This window comes from Manis javanica, chromosome 6 (genome assembly GCF_040802235.1).
Source record: "Manis javanica isolate MJ-LG chromosome 6, MJ_LKY, whole genome shotgun sequence".
In the NCBI taxonomy this organism is placed as follows: domain Eukaryota; kingdom Metazoa; phylum Chordata; class Mammalia; order Pholidota; family Manidae; genus Manis; species Manis javanica.
This window is the reverse complement of record NC_133161.1, coordinates 140,384,927-140,397,398: the sequence shown is the minus strand read 5'-3', so window position 1 is coordinate 140,397,398 and position 12,472 is coordinate 140,384,927. Positions and strand designations below refer to the sequence as shown.

Sequence of the window (12,472 nt, the reverse complement as noted above, 5' to 3'; positions counted from 1 at the left end):
CAATTTTTTCCCAAGAGAAAAAACAAACACCATAATGACCATGGGGAACAAAATGTACACTTTAATGTTGTTTACAATCAGGTAAAAGAAGAAAAGAGGAAATGATGAAAACAGTGAGGTAGGAAGATATACCATTAAAAAACTGGAAACAAATTGAAATGATACAAATTTCCTACACCATGGTAAAAAGGCTTTCACTAAACTACTACAATGAACAGAATATAGCAGTTCCATAATTACCTACAAAATAACACTGTTTCTGATAAAAAAATTTCTCCTACTCAGTGTTTTTCTCAGAGCAACTTTAACATCTTTATTCCTCAAGCTATAAATTAAAGGGTTCATCATGGGGACCACATTGGTATAAAAGACAGAAGAGATTTTTCTCACATCCACAGACCCAGCAGAAGATGGTTGGAGATACATAAATGAAAATGATCCAAAGAACAAAGAAACAGCAATGATGTGGGAGCTGCAGGTGCTGAAGGCTTTGGACCTGCCCACAGTGGAGCTGATGCGGAGGATGCTGGAGAGGATGAAACCGTAGGAGACAAAGATGGTGAGACAGGGCACAATGATGTTGATGCCCGCCACAATGAACACCACCAGCTCATTGACACGGGTGCTGGTGCAGGAGAGCTGGAGCACAGGGAGGACGTCACACAAATAATGGTTGATGGTGTTGGCATCACAGAAGGTCAGTCTCAGCAGGCATCCAGTGTGGGCCATGGAGCCAGAAAAGGCCAACAAGTATGAACCAAGCATAAGGCTGGAACACACTTTAGGGGACATGGCAGCATTATACAAGAGTGGGTTGCAGATGGCCACATAGCGGTCATAGGCCATTGATGCCAGCACATAGCATTCAGAAATAGCAAAAAAACAGAAAAACCAGAACTGAGTCATGCACTCCACATATGAGATTATATTTTTCTTGGTTAAGAAATTCATCAACATTTTCGGTGTAAATACCGAAGAATAACAAAGATCTATAAAAGACAAGTTGAAGAGGAAAAAGTACATGGGGGTGTGCAGATGTGAATTCAGCCCAATTAGAGTTATCAAGCTAAAATTTCCCAACTCAGTGAGCACATACATTACTAGAAACAGGCAGAAAAGGGGCAGCTGGAGATCTGGTTTGTCTGTTAATCCCAACAGAATAAATTCAGCAATGAGAGAGCCATTTCCCGGAGCCATTCTTTTCCAAGGTAACCTGTGAGCACAGGAATAAAGGTTAAAGTAAAGGAAAAGCAGCTCTTCCTTTAATATTTCTTCCTACAAGAAGACATATGGGCTGGAAATATCTGAGAATAATCCAATCTTAACCTGTAAAATCTGCCTTTACAGTCTCACACTGAGTGACACTAACACTCCCTTTATTAGAGCCCTTATGAGATAAATGTAACAAGTAATCACAAAATGAGGCTGCAAGAGGGAAGGCCAGTGCTGACCTACACAAACACTGCTGGTAAGAAAACCAAGGGAAAAGGGATGAGGAAGGATATTCCAAGAAAGATTGTTCTATTCTCATCTCAGCATGTCCGCATTCACTTGAACCCTCTCCTCACCAGTAATATTGGAGGCAGAGATCCCAATATCCAGGTGCTGCCCTATAATGCAGTTCAGAGTTAGTGTTGGGGAACCAGAACACAGCTTCTAATCTAACACTGAGGGGTCACACTTAGAGAGATTAAGCTACTGCCTATGTCAAAGTGAAAGCCATAAATTATAAAAGAGCAAGAATTCCTTCCGTAGAGAGGGATCTTACTAAGTTCTGCCCCCCCACCGAGCCCCTTAATGTCTCTGAATATTTAGACATCTTGCCTCAAACACATTCTTCTTCCAGTTTCACTTGAATCTCAGAACTGCACAAAATGGAAAAGAAAGTGGCCTGTCATGGGTCTCTGTATACCCACCTCACAACAAGAAGGACCCTCATGTAAACGGAAGTCAACAGCTCACCCTCCTTAGGCCAGAAAACCTCAGTACTTCCTTAGTATCATCTTTTCACCCCTGTGGTCTCAGAAGGACAGTTTCAGGCTGAAACTTTGGCTCTTGATTCTAAGAGAATGCTGTAGATTTTATCTCAGATGTGCTTTGTAAATCTTTCTGAACTAGAGGTCATAATATCAGAATACAACATTGGGTCTTCTTAAACAACAGAGAAAAATAACTTCTTTTTTTGCTACCATATTTGCCACTTGTTAAGATACAGAGGATTGAATGTGGATTTAATGAAATAATGCATGTGGTTATAAACAGGGTAGAAGCTGGCTTAGTCTCTTTCCCATGAGAATAAGGGAAAAGAGAATAACAGGATTGTGTACTACATCCTGGGCCATGGGTCTCTCTTTACTTCCTTAGGGACTCTAACTCATTTTTCTGGTTACTGTAGGGATTGCCCATCTCCCAAAACTGCACTCCCATCTCCCTGCCTTCATCATCTCTGAAGGGAAATGTATGCTATTCTTTCTTTCTTCCCAGATCCTAAGTGGAACATTTTCTGCAAGGGTTCTGATTCCAGGATTCTTTGTTTCTTTTTTGAAATTTTTCAAGATGCAGTATATCATTTCAAATGTCTCCCTCCTGTGATATCTCTAAAATAACTTGCGATGTCATGTATTCATTGTAAAGTCTTAACTTCTGAACACCTACTGGAAATATCTACCTCACTATCCTGCTGAGACCATTTATGAAACATTTCAGTGACTGAGATCATCTATTTCTTCTCAACACAAACAGAATAGGGAGTAAAAACTTAGAGGGTGTGTGTATGAGTCCTCTCCCCGCCCTCACTAACAGTAACACCTTAGAAAAATTAATTTCTTTCTTCCTGTGGCTCTTTTTTGTAAAATAGTTATGGTAAAACAGCATCTCTTTCAATGAGCCGTTATGATGATAACATGAAAAAATGAAAGTCAAAAGGTTACAACAGTGCCTGGTCTATGGTAAATAGTCAATGTCAGCTGTCATTTTTTGTGTTTTCATAAATTCTCGCAGATCTTCCATCATGACACTCATCAGACTTTTATTTTCCTTAAGTCTTCTGTTTTCTTCCAGTTTCATTTGAATCTCAGAGATTTTCCAATGCTGGCTTAATAAGATGTAAGAAGTGTCCCTTTGTCTGCTATTTTTTAGAAGAGTTTAAAGAGATTTAGTACCATTTCTTCTTGGAATGTTTGGTACTATTCACTCAGGCCATCTGAGCCTGGAGTTTTCTTGTTGAGATGTTCTGATTACAGATTCAATCTTTCAGTGTTTGGTGTTTTCAGACTTTCTTGTTATTATTGAGTTTTGGTAGGTTGTGTGTTTCTAGGAACTGATCCGTTTGTTCTAGGTTATCCACCTTGTTGTCATCTGATGGTCATAATAGTACATTGTGATCCTTTTGATTTTTGAGTCATCTGCTGTAATGCCTTCTCTTTCATCACTTAATATATTGGATTCTTCTCCCTTTTTTTCTCAGACTATAAAAACAATTTTAAATTCTGATACGTTTTAAAAATACCTAATCTTTGATTTATTGCTTTTTCTATTCTCTATTTGATTTATTTCTGCTCTTACCTTTATTACTTGATGTCTACATTAACTTTAGGCTTTTTATTGTTGTTCATTGATGTATAAAGCTAGGCTTTTTTATTTCAGATCTTTCTTTGTCTTTTGTATACCTATCTAAGAACGTTCCTTTAGAACTGCTTTTAAATGATTACATAATTTTTGGCATGTTATATTTTCATTTTTATCTATCCCAAGCTATTTTAGGTTCCATGTGATTTCTTCTTTGACCTAATGGTTCTTCAGGACTGTATACTGACCTTCCATATATTTGTGAGTTTTCCCCTTTTTCACTATTACTGCTATCTAGTGGCATTCTATTCTGGTCCAAAAGATACTTGCAAGGATTTCTATCTTCTTAAATTCGTTGACTTGTTGTGGGACATAATATGCAATCTATCCTGGAAACGTCCCACAGGGACTTGGGAAGAATGTACACCCATTTGTTGTTCAGTGAAAAGTTCTCTTATGTCTCTTAGTTCCCTTTTGTCTATAGGGTTGGTCAAGTCAGCAGCTCTTTCCTGATTTTGTGTCTGGATGTTCTTTCCATTGTTGAAGGAGGGGTAGTTAAGTTCCCTACTGTTACTGTATTGCTATAATTTTCTCCCTTCAAATAGGTCTACATTTGCTTTGTAATATATGTGACCTGTTGCTGGGCATGGATGTATGTATAAATATAATGGTTTTCTGTAGAATATAATTGATCTATATACAATAATCTTCTTTGTGTCTTTCTGACAGATTCTGACTTTAAGACTATATTTTTCAGATATAACTATAGCCATACATGGTTTCCTTTGGTTACCATTTCCATGGAATATTTTTTCCTTTATGTGACATTCAGCCTATGTGTGTCCTTAAGTCTAAAGAGACTATATAGACCCAGAAGGAATGAACTCTAGTCGCTCCATCAGCTGGAGTCATTGTTGGTGAAGCTGAAGCTGTCATAAGTGAGGAAGGCTGTTGGAGTTCTACTCTTTTCCCTCCTGGGAGAAGTCACAGCTGAGGGTATTCCTCTTGATGTCAGCTCTTTTATATATATATATATATTTAGGTTTTGACAACACCGTGACACTCTGAACACCGATATGGACAAAATTCTAAAGTGAGCAAAATGTCCACAGAGTATCCTTCACATTCCATATTTAATAGCTCTTTTGCCTAATTTAAATTGTGAATAGGTTCTCGTTTGGTAAAGGCTTACTCAGTGAATGGGAACACATGAGGGTTGCCAGCAATAACCATCATTATTAGCTGTTTACAACATTTCAGGGCCACCTTACATTCAGTATCTTATTAATCTTCACATTCAAGATGTCTGACAACCATGAACATGGTGAACCCAGTGTGGCAGAGGTGGCTAGCTGTTCACCTCCTCTTCCAGAACATACATTTCCCAGTGTTTCCTGCAGTGAGGGGTGACATGTGACTGCGTTCTAGACATGATGGACAAGCTGTACCTTTTCCATATTCTCTTCCACCTTCTGCGAATGAGTAGCAGGTGACAATGAGGTGCTATGTAGGTGATGAAGCTTTAAAGAAAAGACAGGGAGTAATTGCAATGGGCATGATGGAGAATGGAAGAATGGTCAGAGCAATCATCTAGGAGGGCACAGAGAAGGCTTTCAATATGTGAAAGAAGTTGGAACTCATGGCAATTTCCTAATACTGTGACAATGATCAATTTTAGAAAGATAAAACCCAGAATAATACAATTATAAGTATACACTATACAAAGCAAGGGTTAACTACTTAATCACTCTCTTGAGCTGAGCATAGCTAACTTCTACCTTTAGAATGAGGTCTCTCCTATCTCCAGGAAAAATGTTTAATCTATTCTAGTATATGCATAGTGGTTATAAGCTTTTAATTTGGTAATAATTGACGTAGTGTAATTTCATACACTTTATTTTTTGAAGCTAAATTTTGCAATGAATAAAGCTTATACAACTTTGATCAGAGCTCTACTTTAATGGAACACTGATCTTGACCTGAAACAGCTCTGTCCTAGTACACAGGACCAGGCTTGTCTGGTGGATTCTCAGCTGAAGAGCTTCAATAGAATCATGCTTTCCCTCTTTACTTCCTTAGCACCATTTATATAACACAAAAAAGCAGAAACTGTAAAGGATAACTCTACATTGTACATGTAAAAAAACCTAATTTGATTCCCCTCCTTTGAGAGAAGTCCAAATACCGCTTGAGTTGCAAATTGAATGTTATAGCTAAGTTGAATCTTTTAAAACTTTGTCAAACATAAGTTTTACAAGCTGTATGTAAGTTTTTTCATTATTTTTTCCAAAACAATCTGAAAGAATAAAAGCCAATTTGAAAGGTTTGTCTTTCCGAAATTGAAAAATTTGATTTTGAGACTTCTCAAATAAAAGGTTGATGACTAGGTTTAACACGCATTTTGGGCCACCTCAAATAGTGAGCAAATAAATAACAATGCAGATGTTCCTCTGCAAAATCAACAGAGATTCCCAAAGAGCTCTAGAAATTATTTACTTATTTAAATACACTTCTCTTTTAATAATGGAAACAACTTCATCAACAGGGACAGTGAGTAAATGAAAAAATGAAAAAACTAAAACAAGGAGAAAACACCAACCTAGATCAACTGTTTGAGGTAAATAGAACTTAAGTGAAAATGATGCATAATAATATTGGAGTCAGGGGATCTGTTATGAGTGGTCATTTAAAAACCATAAGTTAAGGATTTAACCATGCCACACATCTAAAAAAAAACAAACTAGATAACTTAACAGTGTTGCTAAATTTTTTAGTATCTAAACCTTAAGTGGAGGTTAGAAACCAAGTAAAATTGAAAGTGAAGTTATCTTACAAAATGTTGAAATTGTTTCTTGGCTAAGATTAAATTAAGGTTTTTTGGAGTAGAATAATGGTTTTCCTTTTCCTGTTTCCTAAAAAGAAAAAAATCCATCATCATATTCCAGAAAATACAGTCACAATTTAATTTATTCACTGAAATTTCTTTCAAATTATCACTGCTTTCCTAATTAAAATTTGTGGGTTTTACAACTTAAAATTCATTAGAAACTAGCATAAGGAAGCCAAAAAAAGAAAAGGAATGATTAAGTCACTCCCAGGTTCTCCAGTCTGGAGGGTGTAAGATTTTAAACATCAAATAAATTGAGAATTTCTCCTCCCCAGAGAAATCCCTTGTTCCCCATAATATTTCTAGTGTCTTCCAGAAAGGAGAAGACAATCACTAGAATGAGCTTTTATTGTCCATCATCTTCCTACTTCCCAATCTGAGTTTTAATGACTTTTCACTATTTTATCTCATGAAACACGTCCCACCTGCAACTAGTTCCTCCATTGTGGCCACAGCTTTACACCTCTATTCGCCAAAACACTACTAATGTATGGTCACTGCATTATAAGTTTTATGAAAGCTCCAAGAACTGTATATTTAAAGTACCATACAAAACAGGATAAAAATTCAGATTGAAATGTATTTTTAAGTCCTCATGACCATTCTGCACACAGGGGTCTCTTAATTGTTGGCCACATATCTTGTTGATGGACTGATGATATGTTCTGGGATCCTTTCTCTCTCATGCCTCATTTTCTGAATTACAAATGCTTGCAAACATTCCCAATTCTTCTCTTTTTTCTAATTTTGTAGAAGAAGAAACTTTCTTATTTCAGCCAAGTATTTCCCAACTGTACTGGCCCCAAACACCTCCCCTTTTGCAACAAAAAGAACCATCAAACTGTTTTCCTAAACAACAAACAAAAAAAAGCAATACACAGCCAGAGAGAAATTTATGTATCATCTTGCAACAAAACACAGTATACTTCCAAATTAGAAATGTTTTCTCATATTCCATGCTTTTGAAACAAAAATACTATAATGAAGCACAAGCACAGTATACTAGAAAAAGTAGGAGAATTGAAATCAGAACAGTTAGAGTTTAGTCTAGATTTTATTGTTAAGAAGATTTGCGACTGTAAATCACTAACCTTCTGAGCTTTACCTTAAGATCCATGCTAAAGTATGTTCTGCAAACAATTATGTGCAGTGTTGGAATGTGTAAAAGTATGGAAATCATTTGTAAAAGGAAATACATTGCAGTGTTCACAGATGCAAAATAGGTTGCCCTTAACAGTCTTAGAGAACCTTCCGTCTGTAGCATTAAAAGAGATGCACTGTTACTCAGGGATGTTGGAAAGATAGGAGAAACACATCGTTTGATTCATGCCTCCTATGGCAAGTGCCAGATAAGACATCCCCAATAGCAGCATGTCACCCTAGTTTTCTTGGTTTTATCATTTATACATAAGACTTCTATTTCTAGAGAGAAAAACAATTCAAAATGATAAAGAAAATGAAATAGAGATAAAAATTTTTGTTAATATTATTACTACTATTAACATAAAGGTGAGAAGAAAGGGTTAAAATAGTGAAAGAAAGAGATATCTATTAGGTATAAACTTCAAATTATAAAATAATTTAGTCACAAGCATGCAGTACACAGCACAGTGAAAATATTTCATAATATTGTATACCTCTCTATGGTGACAAGATAATTGCACTTATCAGGATGAACATTTAGTAATGTATATAACTGATGAACCACTAAGTTGTTTAACTGAAACCAGTATAATATTGCATATAATTTATATTTAATTACAAAATGAAAACTATCAAAAAACAATAGGGAGAATGTAAACATTTCTAAAGTAAAAATAAATTATTTCCAGAATATTAAAATTTCCTTCAACATAAGAAAGAAAAAGGATAAGATGGCTGCCAATAAAATTACTGCAACTAAAAACACAAATTTGCCCACTCCTTTGACTGCACAGACAGATGCTGCTTCTGATCAAAATATCATTCTACTCAGGGTTTTGCACAGAGCACGTTTAACATTCTTGTTCCTCAAACTGTAGATTAAGGGGTTCATCATGGGGACCACATTGGAATAAAAGACAGAAGAGATTTTTCCCTCATCCATAGACCCAGCAGAAGAAGGTTGGAGATACATAAATGCACATGATCCAAAGAACAAAGAAACAGCAATGATGTGGGAGCTGCAGGTGCTGAAGGCTTTGGATCTGCCCTCAGTGGAGCTCATGCAGAAGATACTGGAGAGGATGAAACCGTAGGAGACAAAGATGGTGAGGCTGGGCACAATGATGTTGATACCCACCACAATGAACACCACCAGCTCATTGACGTACGTGCTGGTGCAGGAGAGCTGGAGGAGAGGGAGGATGTCACACAAATAATGGTTGATGGTGTTGGCATCACAGAAGGTCAGTCTCAGCATGCATCCAGTGTGGGCCATGGAGCCAGAAAAGGCCACCAAGTATGAACCAACCATAAGGCTGGAACATACTTTAGGGGACATGGCAGCATTATACAAGAGTGGGTTGCAGATGGCCACATAGCGATCATAGGCCATTGATGTCAGCACATAGCATTCAGAAATAGCAAAGAAACAGAAAAAGTAAAGCTGACTCATGCACCCCATGTAGGAAATAACATTCTTCTTTGATAAGAAATCCAGCAGCATTTTTGGTGTAAACACAGAACAATAGCAGAAGTCTATAAAGGACAAGTTAAAGAGGAAAAAGTACATGGGAGTGTGGAGGTGTGAATTCAGCCCAATTAGAAGTATCATGCCCAAATTTCCCATTGCCGTGACCAAATACATTCCTAGAAACAGGAAGAACAGGGGGAGCTGGAGATCTGGTTGGTCTGTTAATCCCACCAGAATGAATTCAGTCAGGAAAGAGCCATTTCCAGTAGGCATTCTTCTCTACAGGAGTCTGTGGATACAGGAAAAAGGGTTACATTAGGGAACAATTCAAAAAGTCCTGCACTGTCTCATCTTGAAAGAGAAGGTATAAATGGGAAATCCCTGAGAATAGTCCAACTTCGACCAAGAGCATCTGGCTTTATCACTACCATGATATCGAGTGATACTAATTTGCCCTTATTGGAGCTGAAAAAAGCTGGATATAGCAAAGAGAATCACAACCTAGCCCACAGAGGGAAGGCCAGGCTTCAACATGCAAACACGACTGCTGGAAAAACCAAAGAGGAAGGGTCAGGTTTGGAGCAGGACAGAATAACCCTTCTCTCATCTCACTATTTCTTCCAAGAACACTGTTTCTATTACAAATAAGAAACCAGACTCTTGGATAGGTTAAGTCACTGCCCATGCCACAAGGTAAAGCCATAAATGTAGAAGGGCGAGGGTTTCTACCAGGGAGAAGAAACTGCTGACTGAGATACGGCACCCCCTCATCCCTTAATGTCTCTGAAGGTTACCTGTTCTCACTTCAAATAGATTCTTCTATCGCTTTCTCCTGACCTCAGAACTGCACTAACTGGGAAATCAAGTGGCATGCCTTAGGTCCCTGGCCTCATCTCAAAACAAGGACCATATGATTATGAGCCGAACTCAGAAACTCACCTCCTTAGGTCAGAAAAGCTCAGTGTTCCCGTATCCTTGGTATTTACCCCTTTGGTCATGGGGAGGAAACGTCAGGCTCTGAGCCTTTGATACCTTCGATTCTAAGAGGATGAAGCCCAGACTTAAATTCATATATGCATTGGAAATCTTTCTGAGCTACAGATTTTAATTCCTCACTATGACTTTGAATTGACTCAAGCAGTAGAGAAAAATATAGTTTTTGTTATGATCCATTTGCTACCTGATTAGACACAGATTTAATGTGAATTCAATGATACAATGCACTTGGTTATAAACAGGGTTGAAGCTTGCTCAGCTTTTCCTCAGGGAGCAGATTTCTTGAGCAAAGGGGGAGCAAGGAGATCACATCCCCTGGACAATGATATGCATTTATTTCCCTAGGGACTCAGCACTTCACTCATTTTCACTTCACTCTAGGGATTGTACCTCCCTCAGTGCAGATCCAACCTAAATTTCCATGTGTCTATTATCTTAATTTCTGAAGGGAAACCTACTGTCTTTTTTGTTCCTTCTTTATTCCCATATTCTAAGTAGATTTTTTTTCTGCAAGGGTTCTAGCTCCAGCCTTCATTTTTCTTCTCTGAAATTTTTCAAACATGTAATGACCTATTTCAGTTTTTCTCTCCTGCTGGGTATCTCCACATTAACTTGCAATGATGTAAATTAGACTAAATGATGGTCAAGAGATAGCTGATTCTCCCACCAGGCTTATTGGTGACTTCTCCAGGACAAGGCCCGTCCATGAAGATTAGGACAGATGGGTGGTGTGTTTCACGTGCAGACACCAAACCAGAAGGTCACTGAAAATGAAGACAAGTTGAAATATTTTCTAGAAAGGAATAAATGTCTGCAAACTGAATCTAATAAAATGGAAATATGAGATTAACATGATGGAGAAATTTAAATAACTGTCATAAAAATGCTCACTGTGCTCAGAGAATAATAGATGAACCGAGTAAAAATTTCAAGAGACAGAAAACTTAAAATGCTGAACAGAAATTATGCACTAAAGAATGCCGTAACAACTGAGGAATTCACTAAAGTGGTTCAAGCGCACTCAGGTCAAACAAACTAGCAGATAATTGACTGTGAAATGGGGCATGGAAAATCATTCAGTTGGAGGGGCAATATGAAAAAAAGAATGAAAAATACTGAAGAAAGGCAGGGGCTTACTGGACAGTACGAAGTGGATCAATGCATGCCTTTCAGAAATTCTGGCAGGAGAAGAGAGAGAGAAAGGACCAGAAGACTTAGTCAAAGAAAAAATGGCTCAAAAATTCCCAAATCATGGCAACCTCCCAATTTAGTCACCTATTTACAGAAAAATAAAACCCACAATAATGGCATCATGACTACACACATAGAAAGACCGAGGGTCAATTACTTACTCACTCTTCACTTGACTAATGAGCCAACCTGAACCCCATGTGCGGAATTAGCTCTCTACGATCTCTGGCCACAATGCTTATCCCAGCAGGGGAGACACAGAGTGCTCCCACCCAATACTCCCTGACTCAGCACAAATGTACTTCCTGCTGAGTCACCTCTAAACATGAATTACCATTGTGATATCTGGTTCTTATTCAATTCTTATGTTTCATAGTACTTCTGATGATGGAAGCCCTGTCTTTTCTTTATATCTAAATATATTTGTTTTTTTATAGTCAAAATTACTATCATCACATACAAGTCAAATATAATGTCTAAAAAAGTTCTTCAAGGAAAGCCTTCAAAAGAAAGTAGAAAGGGCTTAGAAAATGAAAAATAAAATACGGGATGAAACTTACAGCCTACCTTTTTCATTAATGCAAACACATTGACATTTAAGCTACTATAAACCTATACAGTTGGACTATATATTGAATTCCTTCCTCCCAGACACTGGTGGAAACCCCTCATTGATTTTAGTAAAGGATCATCTCGCCCTGAACTGGGCTCATCACCCTGCGTGTTACTCTGCCTCTGCTGGCTCTTCTCTATTAATTCTTCTGTACTAGGCAGACTCTTTCCACATATTCGGGCCTTTATTTGCAGTCTTTGCTTATTGATTAGTTTTAACATTCAGTTTAAAGAGGGGTATAATCAAAGTTTTGTTATCTCAGTTTATTGTGAAAATTATATATATATACAATTCTACAAAATATGCAAAATGCTTATTTGAAAACGAACAGCTTATAACAACCAAGCAGATCTATAAACAGAGCACTGGCAGCCCCCCTCACCCTGTATTTGCCCCCACTTGATCGTACCTCTATTTATTCTTCCATTCTCCATCCTGACACTCTTGCAATCACACTCTAGTTTTCTTTATACTTTTATCACCTTTCAGTAGGGCTTCATGGAAATCTGTATCCACCCACAGAAAGCCAAATAATGTGGAAGTGATTGTAATGTCCCACAGTCACAGGTTTCCACTTCTTATGTATGTCAGTATTAAGGAAGAA

The 12,472-nt window shown here is 37.6% G+C and overlaps 2 protein-coding genes across 2 annotated transcripts; both read right to left on the bottom strand.

Moving 5' to 3' along the window:
- Window positions 1-240: 240 nt before the first annotated feature.
- On the bottom strand, window positions 241-1,206 carry LOC118968802 (olfactory receptor 8B3-like). Its single transcript, XM_037000845.2, has one exon. The coding sequence runs from the start codon at window positions 1,195-1,197 to the stop codon at window positions 241-243; it is 957 nt and encodes a 318-aa protein (XP_036856740.2). The 5' UTR covers window positions 1,198-1,206.
- Window positions 1,207-8,408: 7,202 nt separating this feature from the next.
- LOC118968809 (olfactory receptor 8B3-like) lies at window positions 8,409-9,353 on the bottom strand. The gene has a single exon (XM_037000901.2). It carries the CDS (start codon window positions 9,339-9,341, stop codon window positions 8,409-8,411), a length of 933 nt encoding a protein of 310 aa, XP_036856796.2. The 5' UTR covers window positions 9,342-9,353.
- Window positions 9,354-12,472: the final 3,119 nt, after the last annotated feature.

Bases quoted from the DNA above. Each gene is read 5' to 3' on its own strand.
- LOC118968809 (XM_037000901.2), bottom strand. From the start codon at position 9,341: ATGCCTACTGGAAATGGCTCTTTCCTGACTGAATTCATTCTGGTGGGA.
- LOC118968802 (XM_037000845.2), bottom strand. From the start codon at position 1,197: ATGGCTCCGGGAAATGGCTCTCTCATTGCTGAATTTATTCTGTTGGGA.